General features: G+C 45.0%; 1 protein-coding gene and 1 long non-coding RNA gene across 2 annotated transcripts in view; both read right to left on the bottom strand.

Annotated features, from left to right (window-relative positions):
• The window catches only part of LOC6730574 (protein sax-3), a 39,793-nt gene that overhangs the window by 12,425 nt on the left and 1,917 nt on the right, over positions 1–25,451 (bottom strand). Inside the window, exons 2-5 of the mRNA XM_002077717.4 lie at positions 4,123–4,313; positions 2,979–3,081; positions 1,574–1,858; positions 1,288–1,428 (exon numbers count right to left, since the gene is read on the bottom strand). Of these exons, the coding sequence (XP_002077753.3) occupies positions 1,288–1,428; positions 1,574–1,858; positions 2,979–3,081; positions 4,123–4,313 (720 nt within the window). The remainder of the gene's footprint in view (positions 1–1,287; positions 1,429–1,573; positions 1,859–2,978; positions 3,082–4,122; positions 4,314–25,451) is intronic.
• Positions 11,624–12,235, bottom strand: LOC120284951. The gene is made up of 2 exons (XR_005544177.2): positions 12,102–12,235; positions 11,624–11,818 (listed from the first exon to the last, which is right to left on the bottom strand). It is a non-coding gene; the product is annotated as an uncharacterized LOC120284951 (long non-coding RNA).

Below are 25,451 nucleotides of genomic sequence, written 5' to 3' on the forward strand. Positions count from 1 at the left end.
GGTCCGGCCCAGAAGCATTCGAAAGAAAAACAAACTTTCTGGCTGTCTGTCTCTGCTTCTACTTCGTTAGTAGTTCAAGTGGCGGAAAAATGGCCAAGCCGTATCCTCCACAGCCGGAGAGCCAAATAACCGCAGCAAAGTAAGCCAAGACAAGATACGACATAGACTATAACTACCGCCCTCCCAGGAGAAGAGCACCTTTTGTGGTTTTTCGCCGTACAATAAACAGAAAGAAAAGACAAAGGTTTTGGGGCGAGCTGACTCTGCTTTCTTTTTGGTTGGTTGACTGCGAAATAGGTTTTAAATGTGGCTGCTCCTGCTCACCAGCTCACCAGCTCACCTTTTCGCTTTTCTATTTCTAGCCACTGTGCCAATTGTTTGCTTAACAAAAGTTTAGGACAACAACCGAGACAGCCAGAAGAGCTGCCGTTTCCCTTCCCCCACGTCAGACTGGAATCTTTTCTGCTACTATTTTCTTTGAGGTCTTTAAAGAAGCGTAAACTAGCTGGAGAAAATTGCCGGCCAGGCGGAGGATGGGCGGATGGATATCTCCCTCAGCGAGGGGTTAGTTGCACTGCCCTTCGGGTTGGCAAGCGACTCCGTCTGAAGGACAACATTGCAACAGTCGAGTGTTGTGCAAGCAAAATTGTTGATTGCTGCCAACAGAGATTGGCAATTAACGGAATTAAAAGTTACAGTTGTGTTTGGCCAGCTAGGGCGAAAGAGGGGCGTGGCTAGTGGTTCGAGGGTGGCTACCCTGGGCCAAAACCGCACCACCCAAACCGTGAACCCAAACTAACAACAGCAAAAGGAGTTGAATGGGGAGCAGTGTTGTTACAGAGGTGTTTTCCACACTGCGAAAAATACTGCATACACTGAACAAGCACTACCAAGTAAAGCAAAATTTCATATAATCTCAGAGCATGTGCATGTGGTTATGCTTAAGATCGAACTATCTAATTTCAATTAATCAACTAGGAGGGGAAAACACCATCTTGGGAAATATCTTCCAGTGCACTCCGTAAACGCAGCCAATTGGCAACACGAAAAGCCACTGGCTAAAGCAACCGCATAAACTAACTTTTTGTTTTGTTTCCTATTTTTCTGTCCACAGTGCTGTGTGTAACGAACCCTCGACTCTACTTGAGCCATGGGTAAACAAAAAGCTTTAATTTCATTTGAAATTGCGGCCTGTGCATGTGTGAATAACTGCCCCAGTAAGAGAGCCAACATGGCTGCCCGGCCATTTCCGGTTAATTGAAGCTGAATGAAGCCAAGAAAACTTACGCAGTGGCATATTGCCGCCGGAGGCAGTGCGTCGCCACAGGACATCGGGCAGGGGATCGCCTCCGATGCGGCACTGGAAGACCACCGAGCTGCCCACCACCGCCGTCTGGTTCTGGGGTCCTCGGATGAGGAATGGACGTACTGAAACAGAAAAGAAAATAAATATAGTGCGGGAAGAGATATTAGTGAAACGGGCCATAGCAGAACTAGGGCATTCAGCAAGGTATGTAAGTTATTGTATAACCTTGCATATTAAAAAGGGACTCTCAGCCCACAGATTACTCACCATGCACTTTCAGAAAAGCGGTGGCCGACTCCCGGGTGCCAACCACATTCTTGACCACACACTGGTAGCGTCCGTCGTCCGATTGGCGGGCTTCCTGGATGGCCAGATTGCCGCCGTCGACAATGCGAATCCTCTTGTTCCCGACGAGATTCAGGGTCTGGCCGTTCTTGCGCCACGAGATTTGCGGCTCCGGAGATCCTCGGGGGGCACCGCATTCCATCAGGGCCACCTCGCCTTGGGCCACGCGGGTATTTGCCGGCTCCAAACGGAATTCGTCGCGGAGAACTGGTGGGGAAAGACGGGGAAAATGTCAGTGAGATTGACAAGTGGTACGGGAAAGCGCCCGGAGTAAGAGCTTTGATTGATTCAATATTAATAACTGTCAGGTGTACGAGAGGCGCCGTCCACTTTGCCGGGCTACAGCTATGCTCCTCCATATTTTATAAGCCCGACCCACCCGCCTGGCCCACCCGACCCACCTGACCCTCCGGCTCCCCCTCGCGATCCTGCTGCTGCTACTACCTCAATATGCCAATAAAAGCTTGGTAATGATAGCCGGACTCAGGGTTTACGGCTTTGAACGAACTCAACTCTCTTTCGCAAACAGCCAGCGGAAATATTAATAAGCTATGGCATTTGCAATGCTTATTTTTATTTATTCGCCGGCCAGCCACTTGCATCTTCTGTGCTCGCATTTTTATCGAGCGAAAATGCAAACTGGTTGGAGTATACAAAATGTAAAATGCGAAATGCAAAATGCAAAATGCACTTCAATAAACGCATAATGCGCTCCACTGAGCGCCAAAGGCACTGCAATAAAAACACAGCAGCGCTGGCTTTCCGCTGCGAACTCGATTATCAGGGAAACGTTAGTAGGATGGCGACTGGTCAAGTTTATATGGCTTTAAGCCCAGCTGAAATCGGAATCCTTTATGGCTTACCGGATTAATTAATCTTTGCTTCTTCAACAACCTGCAATCCCCGCAGCTCTCAAAAGCTTGCTATCGATTACGGGGCAAGAAGATTTCTTCTTATATAAATGCATTTGCTTTTGTTTTACAAGTAAAGTTAAGGGGAATAGAATACTCGTAAAAAGGGGAGGACTTATATGCAGCTGCCCGATTCGGGGTAATTTTCAGAAAATGCAACCCTCCAATTAGCTGGATATGTTGGCTTGCTCTAAGGCTCAATCAATCAAAGTCGCATTTGTGTCGCTTTTGATATGGTTAACTATATGGGCTAAGCACTGTACGAAATACCTCGATAAGTTATTTAAATTAAAACGGTAAAGCCATTATTAATTTCAATGAAAAACTCAAAACTGATGTGTATTATCATGTAAATCGTACTCCTGTTAAAACATTCAACCAATTAGTGTTGCCAAAACAGCAGCGCATTTACTTACATGCCACTTGCAACGTTGCATTCCTGGACCGCGCCACTCCAAACTCGTTTTTGGCCTCGCACCAGTAAGTGCCCGCATCGCTCTCTCTACGTGAGTGGATAACCTGCGGGGAATCGAGGGGAAAGAGATTATTAGACACACGAGTTAAGAGATTTAAGTAGTTTTTCGGGCGGCTTAGGCCGGTCCGGGTCACGTGTCAGATCAAAAAGTCTCAAAATCGCTCATCCGAAATCAAATAAAAGGGAAACGTGCCATGGGCCCATTGTCCAGTCTGCGTATACGCAATTTAATTTAATTAAAAAATACATCCAGGCCAGCCCAAGGGGTAGCATCCTTCTCTGGCCTGGCTGGGCCTTAATCACTCGGCCACTTCAATTTTAATTGGCAACAAACCGAGTCTCGTCGGGGGTCGGGGTGACTTACCCCCAAAAAAATACAAATTGTTATGGACAATAATAAAAGTGAATTGCTGAACTTGAGCTTCGCCTCGAGGTTCAACTTGAGCATTTGCGTCGAATTACTCGAGGGCGTCTAGTAGGTTGTTTTTTTACATTTAAATTTAAAATTTAAGACAAATTCAAGACCCATTGAGGCATTATTAATCTGCAGAAAAACAATAACAAAAGCACAGTGAATTTGTTGCATTTAATGAAAATAGCGGCGAAAGAAAGAAAAACGAGTAGGAATTTAATATAAACAGAGTCCGAGGAAAGTGCAATGGCTGATGGAGAGACAGACAGACGACACCCCTTTTCCATCGGAGTTTGGGGACTTCGAGGAGTCTCGTTAGCTGAAATGGCGCAATGTGCACGCACGAAATGATATAGGGGTTGCTCTGCGTCTAACCCCAACGAGATCTCTGTTTGTTCATCAGGTTGTTTTCCCTATCAACTAAAGTGCAACCAGACGGAAGCCCATAAAATAATATGGGCAGGCCGAAAAAAGCAGAAGCAGCAGAAGACACACGAACTGCTTATGCACAAATGTTGCGTTTCACATGGGACTCGAGGAGTAGGACTCGGCCTGGGAACCCGAATAAAGGAATTCCACGCCTCATCCGCCTCCTTCGCCGCCGCCTTCGACAGCTGTAACGGCCATAATGATAGAGCCGATACGGAATGAGTTGATTGGTTATGATGCGTACCTTGAGAAAGAATAGACCCCCGGCGGGCAGCATTATGCGATGCGAGCCCGTATCCGTCTTCAGTTCGCGACCGTCCTTAAACCACTGAATGGTTGGTGTTGGATTGCCCTCGGCCTGGCAATTAAACGTAAATGGATCATTTTTTGGCACCGTCGTGTCCATGGGATGCTCGATGATGCGTGGATTTTCACCTGGAATGGAAGAGGAGGAAGCGTTCATTAGTATCGTATCTTGTATTCCCTGCTCGCGAGATGGATGTGTGCAAGGAAACCCTACGCTGAGCAGGCCACTTGAGTGCGTGTTGGATTTCCAAGGGATCACATGTGGGGGATCATCTCTGGGGATTTCCCGTTCCCTAAACGAAACTCATCTTTGACGGCTAAACAGGTTTTGTCACTTAATGCAGCGGCAATTAAGAGGCCATTAAGTAGACGGTCCAGAGGACCCCTTGGCCCTAAAATCCAGCCAGAAATTATGTTAAGCAGCAACGAAATTTCACTTGAGGCGACTGCTCCTCTCAAATTCAATTAACTTCATGAAAATATTTGCCCGCCCTCGGCTCCGCGCACAAAGGACCCGTCCGCCGACTAAACATAAATTTGTGCATGTCGATAAGGACGAAACAAAGGACTCCGCTAGATAAACTTTATTAAAAGCAGCAGAAAGTAACGATAGACGGCGAAAGCAGTTGGATCCGAACCAACATCTGAACAGCTGAACAGCTGAAATGTAATTACAAAAGCGCTTAAAGGTGAAAAATGTGTGTGTTTGCCCAGCGGAGGAGGAGTGCGATGAAAATCCCCGGACAGAGGTGGAATGCCTTTGGTTAGTAACATCATTCAGCCGGAAATTAAGTTTTCCAGATTTATTGAAAGCGGATAGTAATGAGAGCTTGCAGCGCAGGAGAGGCACGGGAAACCAGAGCAAACAGGAATAGAGATGGCGAGTATCACTGTTTGCAAAAAGGGAATAAATCACGCACTTCCAGGGTACCATGTGGGTACATTAGTTGGAGGAGGGTTTAAAGCTAGTTAATATTTGCTTGCTAACTAATTCCGAAGACTAACCATTAAGCTATCTCTTGTTTCGCTAAGCCCTTCAGCAGTAACTAGATCTGCTCGCAATTCGACACCCGAGGCGTGACCTTTGAGCCCTGGCACTGCCAGTATGCAAATCGAATCGCATCGTGACACTGTTATCACTATGGGAAATCACTGAATCAGCACCCAGTGATTCTATTTCAAGCCAGCAGCAGACGAACGATGACATTTGTCAAATGTGTTTCACCGAAAAAAGGGGAAGAGGCTTGGGGAAATGAAAGGACTGCACCTTGGACATTTGTCAATTGCTGTTGTACTTGGCTTTTGATGTTGCTGCTGTTGCGAACGTTGTTGTTGTGATTGCCACCCGGACAGCAGCCTTTTGTTGTACTTTCGAAGTGGCAGGGGCAAAGTGGGGAGGTGGTGAGCTTTGAGCCATTGTCTGATTTTGGCCATGTCCAAAAGGGATTGTGCTGCCCCTTTTGTTTGCACGAGCTCGTTGTCATGGCTACATTCTTGTGTGCTAATTTAAATGATGAAATATACTCAAATAGTTCTGTCATGCCAACAACAACGCTCAGCTTATTAAAACGCGCCACACAAAGTATACGAATTTTTGCAGTTTTTGCTACCAACACCTGCCAGAACTTTCTTTGCCGGCAAACAAAATATTTAATTAAGCAAAAATCTGCTGCTGGTTGAATAAATATTTCAGCATTTTTTTTGTTATCCCACCAGAAGCAGACGAAACCACACAGAAAAGCAAAACGAAAGGGAGACAGGACTTCGATAAGCTAGCCAAAAGGAAATGCAAAAATAAAATCAGGTAAAATGTGTAAACTTTCCAGCAAGAATTTTCCACACGCACAGTCTCTGCGGCAGTTGTTAAATAAAGAGTTGAAGTTTTTCATAATAGCATGTAAAAATGCAGAGACTGAGAGAAAATTCGAGCAGCAAAGCTTGGAGCACTACTGCAGAACAATGACAGGCAGATGCACTTGGAGTTTTCCACGAGGACATGACACCAAAAATTCGGAAATATAAAAGATCTTTGCTCGAACAAAAATATGTCTTTAAGCATATGTAGATAGACAATCATTAAATTTCAATTAAAAATAAAATTAGTAGTAAGTCAAATTTCCAGTAGATCCTCAGCTCGTACCACAATTACCCATTTTTCCTCAGCACTTAATTACGCTCATTTGGCATATATGCTCTTCATTTGTTCTGCATCTGTGTGCGTATGTGGGTGAAAGTACAGCAAGTATATGCACATGTGTGTGGGTGGCACGGAAATTTATGCATGCATACACCGTAAGCAAAGAACTCCGGAGAATGTAAAAGAAGTTTTGAGTAAATAAACAGCAACAGAACAGGAACAGAGGCAAAAAGTGCTGCCGGCGATGAAATCATGCAAGCATGCACCTAAGCAAACAATCGCGCTCACATTTGGGGGCCAGAAAGAGACAGGCGCTGTGGCGGGAAGAGAGATGGCGAGATGGGGCGCAGAGAGTGAGAGAGAGGGGGATAGGGGCTTGTGTCTGCTGAACTCATAATGCGCCACTAACGTGTTGGGGAGTTTTGCGGGTTGCAGCAGCAAACACCAACCAACAATAATAACAGGAAATGCATTTCGTATATGGGCGCTGTTAAGAAATCGCCTGGCTGCTGTCTGTTATCTTAGCTTATATTGTTGTTGTTGTTGTTTGCTGCCGTTTTTGTCTGTTTGTCCAACATAAGCATAAAAGAAATGTGTAGCCCGGGAGCAACACGAGAACATTAAGTGCGTGTCCCTCGACTTGGAGCTACCCAGAGGTGGGTCATGATTTTGCGAGAACGCCTTGACGAATGATTACGAAAGTTGGTATGTGGGTAGAGTGCGATATTAGAAGCATGCATCCCAAAAAAGTTGACTATATCATTTCCAGTACCAAATTTATACTACTTCTACGAACTTATAGCTGATATACCCCAAGAGAGGGTACCCGAAGACAAGAAGCATTCACAACTACAACTTGGGCTGCTGTTTGATGCTGTTGCATTTCTGCTAATTTGCTGTTGCCCCGTTGTTTGACTTTGGGCCACTAGGTGCTAAAAGAGACTCCAGACTCCGGGAGTTCTCAAGCATCTTATGCCAATATGCATCATTATTAGCATGTCAACAACATATACGCAAGCACACCATGAACAAAAATCACAACTTTCCCAACTGACGGCAACATTAAACGTGTAAGCAAGCAGCTGGTCGAAATGCATATGCAAATAACCTGGCCAGTTGCTCCTCACCCACAAGACTTGTAATCAAACAACGAATAGCCGCAATTTAGGGGGGTGGGGGGTGATTTGGCCGGCGAACAGGTGGAGTTGTTGGGAGCAACCTGCCGGAAAACCATCATACAAGCTACATGTGTTCAGGTAATTGAAGATGCACAAACTTGTACGTATATTATTGTAAATGCATTTATTGTTTTCCCAGTTAAAGAGCTTTGTAGGAAAACATGTTCTCGACAGGGCAACAATGGATTCTTATATTCCTCTCAAAGACCTGTAAATTCTTTATGATAAATATTATAATGCCACTGAATGTTGAACTAAGTTTCCAGACTGCTTCATTAATATGCATTTGATGTTCAAAAATCCATTATTGAAACTATTTAAATGTTCCTTAAATACAAGTAAACTTTTGTTCATCCTTCGTCAGAAAGTAAGAGTTTTTTCGCTGTTCGGCCCCACAAATCACAGAATGTCAAACTGTGGCAGCTTGAGTACTGCTGCAACCATTTTCCTTTTTGCGCTTGCCTCTTCTATTTTGCCACATTTTTAAAAATGGGGAAAGCGACAGGTTGGAAAGTCCTTGATGTGAACTGTGACGTCAGGCGAGGAGGGTCTGTTAAAAAATTAACTGAGCTCCAGCTAGTCCTGCTCCTGTTTTAGTGCCATTTTGATTTTCGGTGCTCCCTTTCGACCGTACACCGAAAAAAATTAGCTTGAAGTCTAACTAAATTTTCGTAATTTAAAATCTTAGGCCATTTGTACATCTATCTATCCACCTATATATCACTTGGAACAGAAAGCTTTTACCAACATAGGTACTTCTTTTTCTGTTTGAAAAATGTTGTTTGTAGCATTGTTTTTTCCAGTGTTCTTTCTTTCCCCGATATTGTTGTCGTTGTTCTTATTGTTTTTGCATTGGCTCAACAACAAACTGAACAATAATTTATAAGCTTTTAGTGCAGCGCGACTTCTCGGGCAACAGTAACAACAAAATAGCAACAGCAAAGTTTTTGATTTCCCGCTAGCTGATGGAGGTTGCTGTGTAGCTGCTATTTCAACTTTCTGCTAGCATTTATTTATTTATGCTGAAATGCTTAATTTTTAATGGGCATGCAACTCGTCCAGGCAGCCAGCTCGGAAAATGGGGTATCCTTTCCAAAAGCTGAGGAGTTCGTAAGCCTTTTGCACAACTTTGCCACTTAAGCTTTTGTACAAGAAAATGGGAAAACGAGTGGGTGTTGTTTATTTCCGTACATGGGTATTTCGGATTTGTGTTTACCGACTTGCTTTTGTGAAGGCTAAAGACGCTTATTATTTCTCCCTCACTTTTACTGCCAAATATTGATGGGAGAAGTCATAAAGTCGGTGTAAAATGGTTTCGGTCTTACCTGGAGATTAAAAAAAAACATTAATTTTTAAGTCTTTCTATGTTCATTTTCATACATTAATTATAAAGTAATTACTTGAACTTTTTTTTGTTACAATACGAGTTTAGGGAATTTCCGAGTCGCCACATTTCGCGTTGCGTTCAAATGTCAATGTTTCAGGAAAATTTGTTACTCATTGTTTTCTGTTTACATTTGTTTGCTTTTGTATTTGCGCGCCTTGCGTTTGCTTTTCTGCGTCTTCGCCTCCTGGTTATTGTTGTTTTTTGTTTGCTTAGACGGTCGGGAGGGAAAACAAGCCGGGGGTTTCAGAAGAACAACAACATCCTGCAGCGGAAGCTGCCCGGTTGCCAATTATTTAAATGCTGGTATTTACCTACCAACACGGCGGATGTGGGCCAACTCGGGAAAGAAAGAAAGAAAGCAGAGTGGGCCGTGGAGGGAGGGCGGACTTCGGCAGCATAAATCATTATCACATTTATGTAATATTCACATCGGGCCAAGAACACTCGAAGGAACGAGATTCTGGTTGGTTCCTGGGCGTGCAAGGAAACCCAGCACCGACGGCCAGAGGAGCAGCCAAATATTTGCCCAAATGGAACCCGGGGCAGCAATAAAAACCGCAATAAACCAACAGGGATTACGGTCCATAATGTGAGGATTTTCAACAAGCTCCGGGAAACTCATACGCTTATGTCCTTGCTCCCTGCTTTTCCCCTCGATGACTTCGACTTCGGCTTTTATTGTTTTCGTTATTACGGCGACAGCAAAAAAGGAATGCTCGAGAAATCAAAAAATCAAATAAATTATTCAAAATGTTGTTTGGGCTATACACGCATATTAATACGCAGAAGGGGAACATATGGCTCAATCCCTGCACCCAGATGAACCCTCAAGGACCTCTGCTCCTCTCCCATCTGGAGTCAATCCCGTTGGGCGCAGCATTTGATTAGGCAAAACAAGAGACGGCAAACCGCAGGCGACTCCCTGCTGAGGACTCTAGACTTGGGATGGCTACAGTGGTTTGAAGACGTAGTAAATGTTTGGAAAGCATATTGAAAATATTATTCAACTCCCCTTTACAAATCTCACATTTCCTCAGGCAACTTTCCAGGTTCCTCAGAACCACCGATACTAACCACTGTTCCCGGAGCCATTTGTCTAGTCTGCAGCGTTTTCATCTCCCATTTTCAATGTCAAATTTATGCCAGAGCACGCGGAGTCGAGTCTGGCGGAGTCGCTAATGAGCCAAATCGCCCGAAGGTGCCAGGGAAAATGCTCCAGACCAGACAGTCGTCGGTCTCTCAGATGCTCCATCTTGGCTTTGGTTTTGGTTTGGTCTTGGCGCTGCAGATTTTTTTCGCACATTGTACGCATATTGTTAATTTGGCGCCACAGGGTACGAATTCCCAGACCTCCGACCCCCCTCCCGCATCCGATGGAGCAACTTTTCCATTGTCTGAAGGGGTTTTCCTGGGGTTCTCTGCTTGCTCCATTTTTGTGCGACTTTTGCGCTGTTAATTAAATTCGACATTCGAGTCCCATGTGAGTGTGTGCGTTTTTTCCTGTCGGCGGGAGGGGAAAACCACTTTCCGCCAAGGGGAATTTGCGATCCAAGTTTCCTCGCACTCGCTTCGCTTATCAGCAAAATATGCATTTCAGCTAAAAAAGAAACCGCCGCAAAAAGCTCGCCAGTGCGCCGCGGCTCTTATCAATAATTTCATAAATGAAAAACACTGAAATCCTTTTAAAGGTTCCAGCCAGCGTATTTACAATCCAGTCCCCAGTCATAAATATATATGAGAGGTGCTCGCAAAAAGGGACCCATATGGCTGGGAAAGGGGACTATCAATGTCATATTTTTTGCACAGCTTTTTATCAACTCTTTTATATAGTTTATATCTTCGTTTTCTATCTCGCCTTCCTTTTTGGCTCCATTTGTGTGAATGGAAAAGGGTTTCTGAGTGGGCCGCAGTTTGCTTTATTGAGAAACTGCATTGGCCAAGAGAACGTTTAACTGGCTTATGATGTAACCGAAAAAATAAAACTCAACCTTATCCTACCCAAATCCATTCATTGTGGAGTCAGCTAAGAGCTATGCTAATCCGAAATCTGCATTATAATATGAGATCATTTGTCAAAAGATGAAGTGATAAAGATGATGTATGGTGAATACTGCGCATAATGAAGGTGAGAATGGTGGGAGATCGCGATTGAGTTACTCTACAGATACAGACTTGAACTTCAAATATTTGACACCTTATGCACTTTATTTACACATATGGAGCTCACTCTAATAAGTCACTCCCTCAAGTTCCGCACTTTTAACCCTGAAAAATATGGAATACCACCCCAGAAAACTACAAGTCATCGCACCCTCGAAAGAATTAAGTATAATGCCATCAAGTCTGTCATTATCACCTGTCAAAGTTCATACGATTTCATATCGAAACCAATGTGCCCGACCCATATAGAGTATGTATTGTGACAACTAAATAATAGATGGAAAAACGGCTGCGCGGAACAAAAAAGTTTGGGCCAAAATCCAATTAATCATTCGGCCTAATCTCTTAATTGTATTTTATTTAGATTTTAATTTGCCTATTTCATAAGCCGATTTGAACAATTTCACAGTTCGCATTGTGCGGTAAACGAAACCTGAAACCGAGTTAAAAACCAGAATAAATTCATTTGGGTGATGTAAAAGCACCAAAGTTCATAATTTGTCCAATTTTTCTCGTGGCTTCAAATTAATTACATTTTTCATGCCCATTGACATTTCGACAAGTTTTCTATTAATTATTTTTGATAGATGTTGGAACTGTTAAAAATACAACCCGAAAGCTCTAGGAAATGTGTCAATGGCTTGTCTGATTTATGGCTGCGACACAGTTTCCAAAACCGAAATGCTCCACATTTGATATTGGAATTCCCATCTATCGGTGGCCAGTCAGATAGATCTCTCCAGCAGATCGTTATGAGTTTGTTTTTGCTTACCTAGAAAGAGAAGAAAGAAGGGAAATTTATTAGTGAATCATGAGCTGCATGGAAAATGTTGGAAATGTAGCCCTGTTGATTTCGTGGAAATCTTGAGCCGCAGAGAGGCAAACCGAAACAGAAGCTCCCGAATCCGAAAACCAGTCTCAAACCAGAGCCATAAAACAATTGCACATAAACCTCGTTTATGGGACGGACTGTCGCATGTGCAGCATAAATTATGTTTTGTCGTTTTGACATCCCTGACAGATATGCATCTATGTTATAACCCCCGGATCCGTACCGCCAGCTGCCTGCCTCTCAGTCCTCCTGCTTCCAATCCAACAAAGAGATCATTATCGAGCAGGGTAAGAGTGAGGGTCGGGTCGACTTGGGGCAGCACAAAAACCAGCAAAAGGCAAGGCAGTCGGAAAAAATGCTCACAGATGTCGTTTATTGAATATCGATTTACGCCGACTTCGTTAGAGAAAAACGCATGTTAAATGTAAATATGAATAAATGAGCTGAAAAACGGCAGCGAATACTCGTATCCGTCCGACTATGATCATAAATAAGCCAGCGATCTGGGGCGAGGGTTCCGACCTTCCAACTCTCCGCCGACTGGAGTGGCCACTAACAAAGCGGACTGGGGCTCTCAATGTCACATGTTGCATGTCCTGCGGCCAGACGAAGGAATCGGGAATCTACAATTCAGGGCCACTCGAAGCGCGAAACTCAACACTGACCAAGGGGATTGGGCGAGATGGAGGGATGATTAAGACACGAGGTCGAAGAGGAAATACCCTTAGAATGGTATTCCAGTGAAATTTCTAATGGATGGTGTATTGTGATTTCCAGCCCAACGATTTCGTGGTACTTTCTGAACAAAAGGCCTCGATTTCACATATTTGCAGAACCAATAAGTTAATGCTCTGTTCAATAGATGTAAACATACGTGCTTAGTCGACTTTTATTTAGAAAAACACTTTCAGCTTTTGGGCAATGATCCATAACAATTTAATTTAATTAACAATTTCTATATCTTTCTCCTAGGCGATCATATTGTTAATGAATACCCTTTGGTTAGGGTATTCACTTAGCGATGAAATAAAAAGCGAAAAAATAAACAGCCTCATCGGCCCTGGGCGAGATTTCCAAGTCGGATAAGTGGATGGCAGGACAACGGCGAGACTTGAACCAAAAAATGGGAATATATATATATATAGCAGGAGAAGAAAGAAGGGTTGCCGTCTCTTGCGATGATTGATTTCATGCCAAAGTTGATTTCAATCAGCAATGTTTATGCAGTTTTTTTGCCCCTCGTCGCTTTTTCTGTCGTCGTCTGCGGACTTCAGTCGCTTGGGGGTTGGCTTTTGACAAGAATTATGACACTAGCCATATTTGGAGCCAGCCATTCCGAGGGAGCCAGTGGAAGGGGCGGTGGGCGGGGCCGATGTCGTTTAATTGCCAAAAGCGCATAATTATAAGGCGTACCGAGCGGAGCGACAAGAGCGTTCACTGAACCTCCTCCGCCGAATCGGAGGCTCATGCCCCGAGAAAGAGGAAATCAAAAAGCTAATAGGCTTTTTGGCACTGGTCCATTGTCCGAAAACTGAAGTACCAGCAGCTTAAGCGACACAAAACGAAGCCGAAACCACGTTAATCAAGAGCCATGAAATCGCATCGAAAGAGAAAACAACCAGGGACCAAGAAAATCAACAGATTCTAAGCGTTATTATTGGAGTCGAGAAAACAGACTTGATGATGATACAAATTGCTGTTATTAAAGCGCGAGCGGAAGAGATACAAATTGGTTCGGAAGAGGGGGAAGCTACAAAGATACTTTTTAAATGAAATGAGATGCGTCGCGGGCAGATGCGTGGTTAAGGCGGAACGAAGAGCTGCTTCCATTCCAAGAAGGTGTTTCCCCAATTTAAGACTACATTTTAAAAATACATCAACTAAGCCCCAGAAAGTGGCAACTAAAACGAGAAAATTCGCAAACATTTCTCCTCCCGGGCACTCGAATACTCTGCAACCCTTGAGCTAATTTCGGGGCGCAAAAAGCCATTAAAACGAACCCTTATTATCCTCATCTAACGTCCAGCCGAGGGCCGTTGCCCCTGCCCGGACAAACTGATTTAAGCTTCTTTGGCACTGGCACACACAACATTTAATAAGCGTTAAAAGTAAATGTCATTAGAGACCATCCTCTGCTGCTGCTGCTGCTGCTCCTTTGGCGCTGGCAGCATTCTGCGCTGACACTTGATGAGCTGTCATAACATTAGATCATGAAGGTCTACCGCCCCCATTTTCCCACTCGGCCCCTCATTAGTCTTGGGAGCAACTGTTTACTCAGCTTATTATGATAAACATTAAGAGAGCGGCGCTGGACGGCCGAAACTTTAACGCGCTTTAAGATGTCTTTTCCCAAAGAAAAGCGCTCTAATTGATTGATTGATGGGCGCATTGGGTGATTGACTGGGCATATGCCGAAGTCAAAGGTGTCAGAGAAAGTTTTCTTCTTAAATAAACAGATGAAATATTTATTTGACTTGCTGAAATATTTCCAGCATTTTCGGTCTATTTTTGTTTAATATTCGGAGCAGCTGTCATCGCGCGGGAAATTCGATGCGCTCAATGAAAAGCGACACTTAAGATTGGCTGGGAAATCCATATGCGGGGAAAACTCTAGGCTCTGGCCTGACTAATCATGAAATTATGAGCCGATTTGTTACAGAAAACTATTGAGTCTAATGAGTGAGATTGTGGTGGGCTGGAAAAATCTTCCGAGAATGGGAACTTGATTAAGATGTGGGCTCTCATCGAGGCCTAAGAAGCGCGGATGATTTGGGAACGGAATAAGCTGTATATATCCCCATATCTAAACGGCTTGCCACTGCAGCTTAAGTCTCTGATTGCCAGTTTGTGTTGCACTTTTTTCCGCCTCACAAATGACTTCCGCCATAGACACAAATTATAATGTAAATCGATGCAACATGAACATGAAATATAATTGAATTGAAAATGTTGCCACACACGGGAGCAGCAGCAACAACTGACAGGCGACAGCGGCAGCAAAGGGCAAAATGCTAATAAATGCAAACAAAAACTCTGCGACTTGCAGCAGCATCAACTGCAGCAGCAGCATCAACTGCAGCAGCAGCAGCTCTAAGCACAAAGCAGCAACATCAGCGGAGACAACGGCAACATGAGGCACGGAGACAACGACAACGTCATGTAACTTGTAACTTGTAGCCGGGCATCAAATATGGCCAATCGAAGGGGAAGAATGTTAGCTGGGCGGCAATATATCATCAAAGTGGATTCTGGATACTAGGTACTGGGTACTGGATGGCCTACGGATCATCGGCGATGGGAGGCAGGCATGGACAGAGATACAACCCGCTGCTGCTGCAACATCAAATCAATGCAATTTTCATTTGTAAATGACCAAAATGAGCTGCACAGAGACGAATGTTTGGGCTCGTTGGCGGGTTCCCGGGTTGGCAGCATGTTTGCAACATGGACCACCTGGAGGAGCCTCCACTGATAGAGTTCTTAGAGCCCGCCCCTCCCCAAGATCTGACATTCCATTTTCGCTATAATTAATAAACACATGGCAAAACAATTTATCAGTTGCTGCTGGCGCCCGAGTCATGGCAAATCGATTAAGCAATCTCCGGCTAAGCAAAGCAAAAAACCGAAAGGAAAATGAATTAAAAATTGCAAAAAAGAGCAGCAAACTGGCGACTCATGTGAGCGCAGAAATATGAAAAACGACGCCGACTTCGGTGATGCATGTTGCCAAAGGGCAGCAGTAACTCCAAGACTTGCCCCCCGGCAACTGGGGGGCAGGATGAAAACCGCCAAGAAACCGAGAAAACTTGTCTGCTCTTTCGGGCAGATTTGTTTGCTTTTGCTTTACTTCGGCGGCAGCAGAAGGAAAAGCAAAAAATTCAATTTAAAATTATTGCTGCACTTTGCTTGTTGCTTGTTGCACGGCAGCAACATGTGCCTCCTCTTCTGCCTCTGCCGCTGCCGCTGCTGCTGCTGCAGTTGCGGCCCCAAAAACATGTTGATTATTTTAAAAGGCAGCAGGAGAAATGGATTCGCGAGGAGCATGATAATTTGTTGCCAGCAACATGTCCAAAGTTCTTGTACTCCTCTCGCGAGTGGCAGCCTAAAAGTTTAATTTCGCATTTGGCATTGGGCATTTGGCTCATTTGCATTTTACTGTCAAATTAATCCAATTTAACACAAGAACCGCGACTCCACTCCACTCCACTGGGGAATTTCAATCCATTTCAGAGGGCTACGCAAAATGCGGCCTGCCAAAACGAACAACATAATTACCGTTAAGAATTGCGAGTTGCAACATCAGCAGCAGCGGCAGCAGCAACAATAAGAGACATGCCTCGGACAGGCAGCAGAACACAGAACGTTTTGGGCTCCTTAATTGCCATTGGGAGACTCCATTTGGCATGGCCGCGCAGTCCAAGGAGTCCAGCTGCCCAAGTGGCCAAGTGGCCAAGAGCACGACTTTGCGGCCCGAGCTCCGCGCATTAGCAATATGGGAAACGAATCGGGCTGAGTCGCTGTTGCTCTTGACCACCACAGGTAAACGAAGCAGCACAGCAGCGGCAGCAACATTGCGGCATGTGCAACATGTTGCTGCCTGCTCCCTGTTGCACGTATCGATCGCATTCCGCGTTCCTAATTCGCTAGCATTTTACCAAAGCTTCTTTACCATATTCAGCCGCACCGAGATGGGACAAGGGGGGCCCAAAGGAGCCAAGGCAGCAGATAGCGCGACTTGACTTGACTGTCGCAAATCAGATAAAAGAAAAGTGCTCGCGATGGGCGAGGAGTTGCGCCGAGGAGAAGGAAGAAACAATGCCGGACCCTGTGTTTAGCATATGCAGATGGGTACGGGTCTGGCTCTGGATCTCCATCTCAGCACTGAGGAAAATAGTCTACTTTTGCCAACATCTAGGGGATCTAGAGCAGATCTAGAATGATTATACAGAGACTAGACGATATAAGATGGACTATTGATTATACAGGATCATAAAGTTGGATTAAAACACTCGGCGCATCTAAGAAGTTGAAGTTGACTAAATTTCTGCGTAGAGTTTCCGCGCAGTGTATAATTTTGTTGTCTCTTCCCGGTTACGCACGCTGGATTTGCAGCTTAAAATATTTGCATACATTGACCCCCCGAACATACCCTCCTTTCCTTTTCCGCAGGTACGAAATATATTAAATTTAAAACGGACCTCGAAACGAAACGAAAATATGTTAAACGCGTGACTAATGTGAGAACGTTCCACGAGATACATTTGGTTCGTTAGCCTTGGCACTCCGACGCTGATCAATGATCAAAGACCGACTTGAGCAACGGCAACTGCGGAGCCGAAGTTGGCTAATTAGCTATGCAAACTATGAGATACACAACACAAGATACCATGTATCTCAAAATGCCCCGGGCTTCATGCGTGCAATTCGCGGCGTTTTGGTTTTTCGGCTTAGCGAAAGAAAGTTTAACTCGATTTACTTCCAATTAGCTGCCATTTTCGGCTATTTGAGTGTGTATCTGTGTGGGCGCCAAATTTGTAGCTCGAAATTGCACAGATACGGATACGAGACCCCAGGAACGAACCCCAAAGAGTCTGTAATTTGACTAAAGACTGAAATTTGAATGATCGCTTTGTCTAAGTGGAGTCTGCGGTCTGGAGTTTGCAGTTTAGCGTTTCATGCTCGGAATCTCGAGGAGGAAGTATCTCTTAGAGAGCATGCGAATAATGCGATTTGGGGCTGGCCGAATGCGTTCGTTTAGCGATCACTTAAGTGCCTGCATACAGAGTTTATGTATCAGCAGCGGTCCGTCTGAACGGCACATTTTCATGAAAACCCAGAGAGAGGAAGTATGTGTTGATCAGTAAGGCTGGCTAAGATGGGAGCTCCTATAATACAGCTAGCATGCCTAGTTTTTATCAAGACAGGTTTCTGAGCTGCCTTTACAAAGCATAGTATTACATCTGCACAAAAGATCTTAGGACTCTGTCAGCAGGAGTTCCTCAAATATCTTATCCTAATACAGTTTCCTTTCCAATTTCCTCGGCATATGGTTTTCCCTTCGCCTTTCCAGCCAATCTTCGAGTGAACACTGTGCCCTGGGCCAAATGACACCTGCATCCATGGCTTCACTACCTAAGGCGAAACCTACTTAAGATACTTTAGATACTTGGCCAGCCCACGAGTGCAGTTATCTATCCATCGACTGGATGGGTCGTCTACCTACTCTGCGGATTGGGATTCGAGTTCGGATTCTGTCGCCGTGGAGAACCTTTTCAGCCTCTTTTCTGGGACTATTTGCTTTTCAATGCGGCTTCGATTCGTGTTCTCCTTTTGTTGGGTTCGTTTTTATTGTTTTCCTCTATTTTTTCGGGGAAAATTTATGACTTGCTCATGCGGGGAATGCGTTCCTTGTTTTTCCACCATTGTTTGACTTGGCTCGACTAGGTTTTCTTTTCTTCGAGCTGTGAGACGACGATGCCGCTGCACCATTGGAATTCTCTACCTACGCAGCAGAGTCCACAGATTTTCCACTCCTTGAGCGGCTCGAATTGCCTTTGACCTTGCTTTGCGGCCATTTTCCAGGCGAGCGGACAGTGAAATAGATTTTCCCGCCACAATTAGGCAACTTCTTGGTCTCGCATTAAACGAAATTGTAGATGGAAATTGTTGCCGCAGCACTCCAAAAGCGGCGGAGATAATCGTAAAAATTGTAGACGGGGAATTGTTAAATTTTATTGCCAAAACTTTTGGCCAACAAAATTTAATTTGCTCAACAGAAAAAACAACATCAAAAGCAGCTGGTTTTGGCCAAGACGAAGGAACAGCCAGAAATATATAATCATAAATACTTTTCGTGGGGGGACTTAGGTGTGCGTTTTGTGTGTGGGTTTCTCTACCTGGTGGGATTAGACCTGCCAATGCGAAATTATACAACTTTTATGTCTGGTCTTTGTTTTCCCTTGCTTATTGCTTTTCCAAGTCCTCCTTTTCGTGTGTGCGTGTGTGTGGGAGAGCGTGAAAATTCGCTAAGCCAGGTTAAGGCAAATTCTGTTATTGCTTCCCCTACGCATTCCGTGGGTCTTGACCCACCTTGTAGCTGCATCTGTATCCGAATCGGAGCTGTATCTGCGCGGCTAATAGAGATATGTCCGGCCTTGTGAGTGCAAAAATGTAATTTATACATTAACCCTTTGGGGCATCGTGTCACACGATTTGCATTGCATGTTGTCACGTCATGCTGTCAACAGTCGGCCAACAGCAACAACTGCAGCAGCCACATCGACAGCAGCAACACAGAATGTCGCGCGCAAGTTTGCACCTTGAATGAGATACTCCCGACTGCCATTCCCCCTTGCAGATACGTGAGGAGTGGGGAAAAAAGAAAAGATATTTTCCTGGCCTCTGGCTACTGTGAGTAATTAAGCCGCATGCCTTTTACCAGTCGACGTCCCTTTGGGGCAGCTTCAAAAAGGGCCAGCCGCCGAGGTCCTCGCCCAATTAAAGCCCTATAAAAATCACTTAAGGGCCGCATTTGACAATCAACTTTAATAATAACACGAAAAGCCGTGCCCCCCTTTACTCACTCAACCTTGACCCGAACCGACGGCAGATATTTTCACAAAACATGGCCAAAGTCAGTGGCGTGGAGTTGGGAGGGGTCAGCGGGGCTGGCGAACAAGTTGCGATAACAACAACAGCAGAAAGGGCGCAAAAAAATTATGAAAAATTAATTTCTGCCCGACGGCAGATTTTCGCTTTTTTCGTGTTTTCTCTGTCGTTTTTACTGTGCGTGTGGGGCAGACAGACAGAAAATTGATGGGGGTTCGAGGGGATCAGGGAGATACATATTGCAATGGGGTTTATGCGCTGACTGATAAAGGATTTGCTAATAAAAACGAATGGCATGGAGATAAATAATCGGATGAGTAGGATTCGCTGGCGATATGGGAGAATATATATATAGAGAGGAAATTGTGAATTAATTGATGCTAACTGCATGTGAGTAACCATGAACGTATTATGCCTTTATGATTATGACGTATTCTCGATTTCCCGCCACGCATAAACATGATTGTCACACATTCCGCAAACGCAAATTCTCCCATCATTGAAAGGGGCATCGTTTTTTACCCCCACTAAGTTGCAACTGCTGCTGCCCATGGACCTAAGCCCTTTTCTGCGGATGTTTTACAATGTGCTCCACTGTGTTGTGTTGTGGTAACGATGACGATTGCTGTCGATTGTGAAACCGACAAGGAGCAGCGGCAGCGGCAGCAGGAGGAGCAACATCACCACCACCAACAACATACAACAGTGGCAACTTTGGCCTGCAGCATGCAGCCTGCGAAACCTTCGATTTGTTGGTCTGTCATCATGCCTCATCATTGTCAGCCGACTCATCCAGGCAGCCCGGCATGTGCAACGTTTTCATCATCATTATTTTATGTTGCAGAGTCCCGAAGGCAGCCCAAAGGCTCCTTCGTTCCCATGTACCCCAGTCCTTCCTCCTTTTTTGTTATGCATTATTGAATTTTTGTTTATAAGACAACGACGTGTTTGGATGTCTGCTGTCGGGCAATTATTATGACTTTTAGCCCCGGCCTGAGAATGTTTACAAAATGCGCTGCAATGCAATGATGTTTATGAACCGACGGGGCTCCCGCAACGATTTCCGTTGAGATCGATCAAATAAAGTTATCACCCGGCCAGCAGCAATTGGCAATTGTCACAGGAACCGAATCACAGCCAATCCGAGTGCCAAACACTGTCAGTCCGGCTGATCCTCGTGTTGATTTCAGCCAGTTCTCCCCACACTCCCCCCCGAGATCGTGGATCCCGAATTCCAGATTGCAGATCGCGGATCGCTGGACGTTGATGCCTATTGACAGCTCACAGCGGTTTATTAATGATCATGCTGCGGCTGCCCAGAGATCGAGATATAGTCTCCGTGGATCTGCTGGATGGCTGGATGTCTGGATGGCTGGCCCTGCACGCGATGTGCATCAATCTCAGATAAAGAAAGATCACTCAGCTGTCGGGCGATCACTTTAAGATCGCCGATCAGCGATCTGTGCTATGCAAATTCCCAGATCCCTTGGCCTCCCTTCGCTCGCTTGATTAATTGCCGCTGCACTTTTAATTATTTTCAAAAGCCGGATTCCTCGGCTCCCCTCAGGGGTTAATAATTGTACGCAGAACTGCACCAAGAAATTCAAAACCCATTTCCCACAAGGTGCGTCAGCTAGCCAAATATTTGCTCCCCCGGAGACGAACACACCCGCCGTCTAACCCAGTTCCAAATTCTGATTGCAATGTTTGCCAGTTCTCTGGCAAAGCGTAAACAATTCCACCAACAAATGTCGGAGAGTTCTGTAACTCGAAACGATCCCAGAGCCACGGAGACAGTCGTCTTTCGAGAGTCTTCAAATGTAAATACTGCTAAAATAAAAACAAAGACGAATCGGAATCGGCCAGTTGAAGTCGGAATGCCGAGAGGCGACAAGTGAGGCCTTATCTTAAATGCATGCCCCTCAGAAGAGGCGAGGAGTTGGGAAAGTGTCGCCGCACTGGGGAGTGATTGGCATATCGCATTTCCCCATTTGCCGTCGTCGCAAAAGTGCAATAAATTAAGTCGGTGAAAAAGCACAAAATAAAGGAAAACCAAAGCCACAGAGTGCGGAGGGAAAACCAGTAAAATCTTGCGCCGCAGAGCAGGTTGACTGCCCGGTGGACCGTCCTCATCATCAAGTAACCAACTAAAAACCAAATTAATTTTATGACAAACTCGTTGAATGGCAAAAGCTACCAAATCTCCAGACGGACGTGGGCAGGTTACTCGGCCCACTCTGGGTTTATTTTTCAGTTGGCTGCGGAGAACAAAAAAAGAAATTATAAAACACAATCCGATGCGGCGATACCTGAATTAAAAGTGCTTAACTCTGGTGACCAGGCTCTGGTTACCCGAGAAAATTCATCGGAAATTTATGCGTGATTTGTTTGAGAGGTTTACGAGTAGTGGTGCGGAGAAATGAAGTTGTTGAATATTTTAAACGTAGTAATCTTGAGTGCCCCATATGTTGTATTTAAATAAATTCAAATTTCAAAACAGGAAAGTATTAAGATCATTTTGTTATCTAACCAAAAGCAATTAGAACCGCTACATAATAACAATAAAATGTTAAAATATTATCCTAGCACTTACTAAGAGAGCTATCTGCACATTTAGCTGACCATTTCAATTAGTTGGTGCAACATGGTGTCTCCGTCTATTGCCGCATAATAGGCACCAAAGGCATGGCCAATAGTAGGATGCCCCTTTTCCAGGTAGTATGAATTCCATCTGGTGCATGATCCCTAACTAAATGCTTTCTGCTTTATGGCACTGGCAATGCCACCGCAATATCAATATCAAGTTTATTTTAGCTTTTTAGCATATTTTAGTGTCTTATCAGCGGCCGCCGATGGCAGCAAATGAGCGTGAGTTGGGAGTGAGTAAGTGGTGAGGCGGGGGACTGGCAACATGTTGCTGCTGCAAGAACAAGGCTCCATTGTAGGTTTCGCCTGGGTTGACAGTCATTTAGATTTATGGCTGATTGTCTGCAACGGCAGCGCCTTTTTATAGCCAACTTGCTTTGGCTTTAACTTCACCTTGTTGTTGCCTTATTTGCACGCAGAGTCAGCAATCCAATTTTTGCATGTTTGTTGTCGTGGCCGCTGCTGTTGTTGCAACTTGCTCTTGCTGTTGTTGCTGTAGCCGTTGTCGTCGTACGCAGGTGAGTACAAGCCGCAAATGCAACAACCGCGAAACTTGTTTAGCAACATTGGCCAATTTGCATGTGTCGCACTCGCTGGCAAGACTTTAGACACGGCTCTTGGACTTGGAGTTCCCATTGGAGTCGGAGTCGCAGTCGCCGTCGTAGTCCCCTCCAGATATTAGATATCCGCAATGCGATAAACGTCCAGCGATGGACAATCGAGTCGAGTCTAGTCGCAGTGAATCGAATCGAATCGAGAGTCCCGGCCTCATTGATTTAAATGCCGCGCATCTTCGGTGATTCGAGGATCGCACAGCAAGTCGCCGATTGAGATTAAGCCGTTTGTCAACTTGTCATAATTGCCGGCATTGCGGACTCCACGGCGCCGATCTCCTTGGGCTTGTTAACAAATTATAAAAACTTTTCGAACCCACTCAGAAAGAGGCAAAAATAGAGAGAGAAAAACCCAAACGCCAACGTTGTGGCAACTGACTGCAAACGATGACTCAAGGCGATTCTCTGAAAATTTTTCATAATTTCCTCGCCGCGCGTAGGCAGCTGAAACTTAAGCCCCAGCCCGAACTCCAACCGAACCCCAAATGGCGATTGCTGGCGGCCATGTCTGCCACAGCAGCAACTTGCAACTTGCGACTTGCAGCAGCAGCAGCAACATCATCAAGTGCAAATATGCAAATCTCTGGCGACGACGACTTGCTTAAGGATAAATGACAAAGACAAAGACAAACCTCTTTTCGGGACAGCAGGAAATTTCAGATTTGTGTAATTAAATACGTATTAGCCGAGCGAAACTTGTTGATCCACCCAGTTAACTCATTTCGCCTAGCTGTAAACTGTTTTTCCCGCAGGCAAAGGATAATAATGGTTGGCTTTTGGCGTTAGCAGGAATTTATTATTTAGAATAGTTCTGAAGCTATTCCCTGTAAAATTCGATACTGAGCTAAGATTTCAATGAATCTCCCAGAGATATGCCTCTCTCCCGTCGATTTCCCGCACTGCTTTTCCCATAACTTGTGAATCAAATTTCCATGTTGATTGACCCCACCAGAATTGCATATCCTCCTCCAGTTACAGCCCTCCCCGAGCTCATTTCTCCACAAAAAAAACTCCTTTGCACAAAGCATTTCCAATGCAATTTGCGAACCTTTTTCTCACCAAGCTCGACTCAGATTTGCTCCGAGCTAAGCACCACGAACGAATATAAACGGGCTGAAAAAACTTTTCGGAAAATCCAGCAGTAACGCCTTCTCGAAAAACGAATAACCATTTTCCAGGCACTGCATTGCATTGCATGCAAAAATGTGGCCAACAGCAACGGCTTTAAACGCCAACTGGCATAACTGCAACATTTCGGATGCAAGTTTGCATTTTACGCGGCTGCCAGGCTTAATTTTCCTTTATTTTTAATATCGCAGCCGAGCAACGGCAACAAAATGTACATAAAACCCACGGCTATATCAAGTACGGCCAGCACCCAGATATACCCACATATACACACTGTTCGCTGGACTGGACTGGCTGTCAGCCTGGGTCTCCAGATCTCCAGGAAGCAAGAAATAACAAAAATCTTTGCGTAGGCAAAACTTGGCTCCAACTACCCAGCTGACCATGTCCAAGTCGCCTTTCAGCCTTTCAGACTTCCAGAGTTCCAGACCGATGTCTCTGGGCTCTGCGTTCTGGGTTCTGGCCGTCGTCGTAAGCCTGTTGTTTTAAATAATTAATTATTGTTTGGCTGGCAAATAGTCGACTGGAGATCGAATGCTCTTAGGAAAGGCGTACTGAATGAAGCCACGGTTAGTTGCAATTAGAAGTAAATGCTTTTCCCCAAGGAGTGGCTATGTGTTTTCTAAGGAATTCGATCCAAATTGATTTTATTATTAGAAGTAAAACTACATATTACTGAAAACCTATCACTCCTGTGCCAGTCGGTATTTTCGAATATTCCTAGAAGTACGTCGCTATCCGCAAGACCTTTCGCCAGCCGACTTGCAACACCTCCACCCACATTGGCCCGACTTTCAATCACATTCCTGCCCCAAACTGTGTGCCAACGTATCGGTGCAAGCTATGGCATGGATACTATCCCATAAGACCCCTCATTATCTAGCCTGCAGCTGGGAGCAAATGGGAGATCTTGTTGAGTGCCGGGCGATTGGTAGGGCAATCATGTGATTGAACAAATAACATGCTACGGAGCTGCCACAGCACTTGACTCCATTTCTTCGCCCGGGAAAGTAGGAAAACTAAGCCAGAGACCGCTACTTAGCCCAATTTTCGCATAATGCACATGAGAAAATTGCACAAGAGCCGAAAGGCTTTTGCCAGGCACCCAAAAAAAAACACAAAAAAATGCCAACATAAACGGCCAAGACAAAGGAAAGGATAGACTGCCACCCCCGGAGTCAAAAAAAGAAAAAAAACAGAAAGGGAAAGAGAAGTGCAGTCAGTCCAGTTAGCTGGAAAAACGCTCCCCAGAGTGGCATTAGAAGGTTGCCAAGGCTGTCAACCCTGCAACTTTGTGTTGAGGGCGATAATTTTTATGACCCCGGCAGATTCTCAAGCCGACTGCGATTGACCCACCACCCAAAAGCTGGGCTGCTAACTGGATCTCGCTGGTCACACACCACCAGAAGTGAGGAACAAAATCCTGTCGTGTGCCGGTGCAGATAATTTTATACAATTTATTATATCAAACGGGCGACGTCGCGTGCAACACTTGCCACGTCACATCGGGCTTTTCGGGATGGGGACACTGAGATACAGATACTTGGTGCTGCAACACACAGCCTCAGGTTGCGTGT

The sequence above is a fragment of the Drosophila simulans genome, chromosome 2L (assembly GCF_016746395.2).
Source record: "Drosophila simulans strain w501 chromosome 2L, Prin_Dsim_3.1, whole genome shotgun sequence".
Taxonomy (NCBI): domain Eukaryota; kingdom Metazoa; phylum Arthropoda; class Insecta; order Diptera; family Drosophilidae; genus Drosophila; species Drosophila simulans.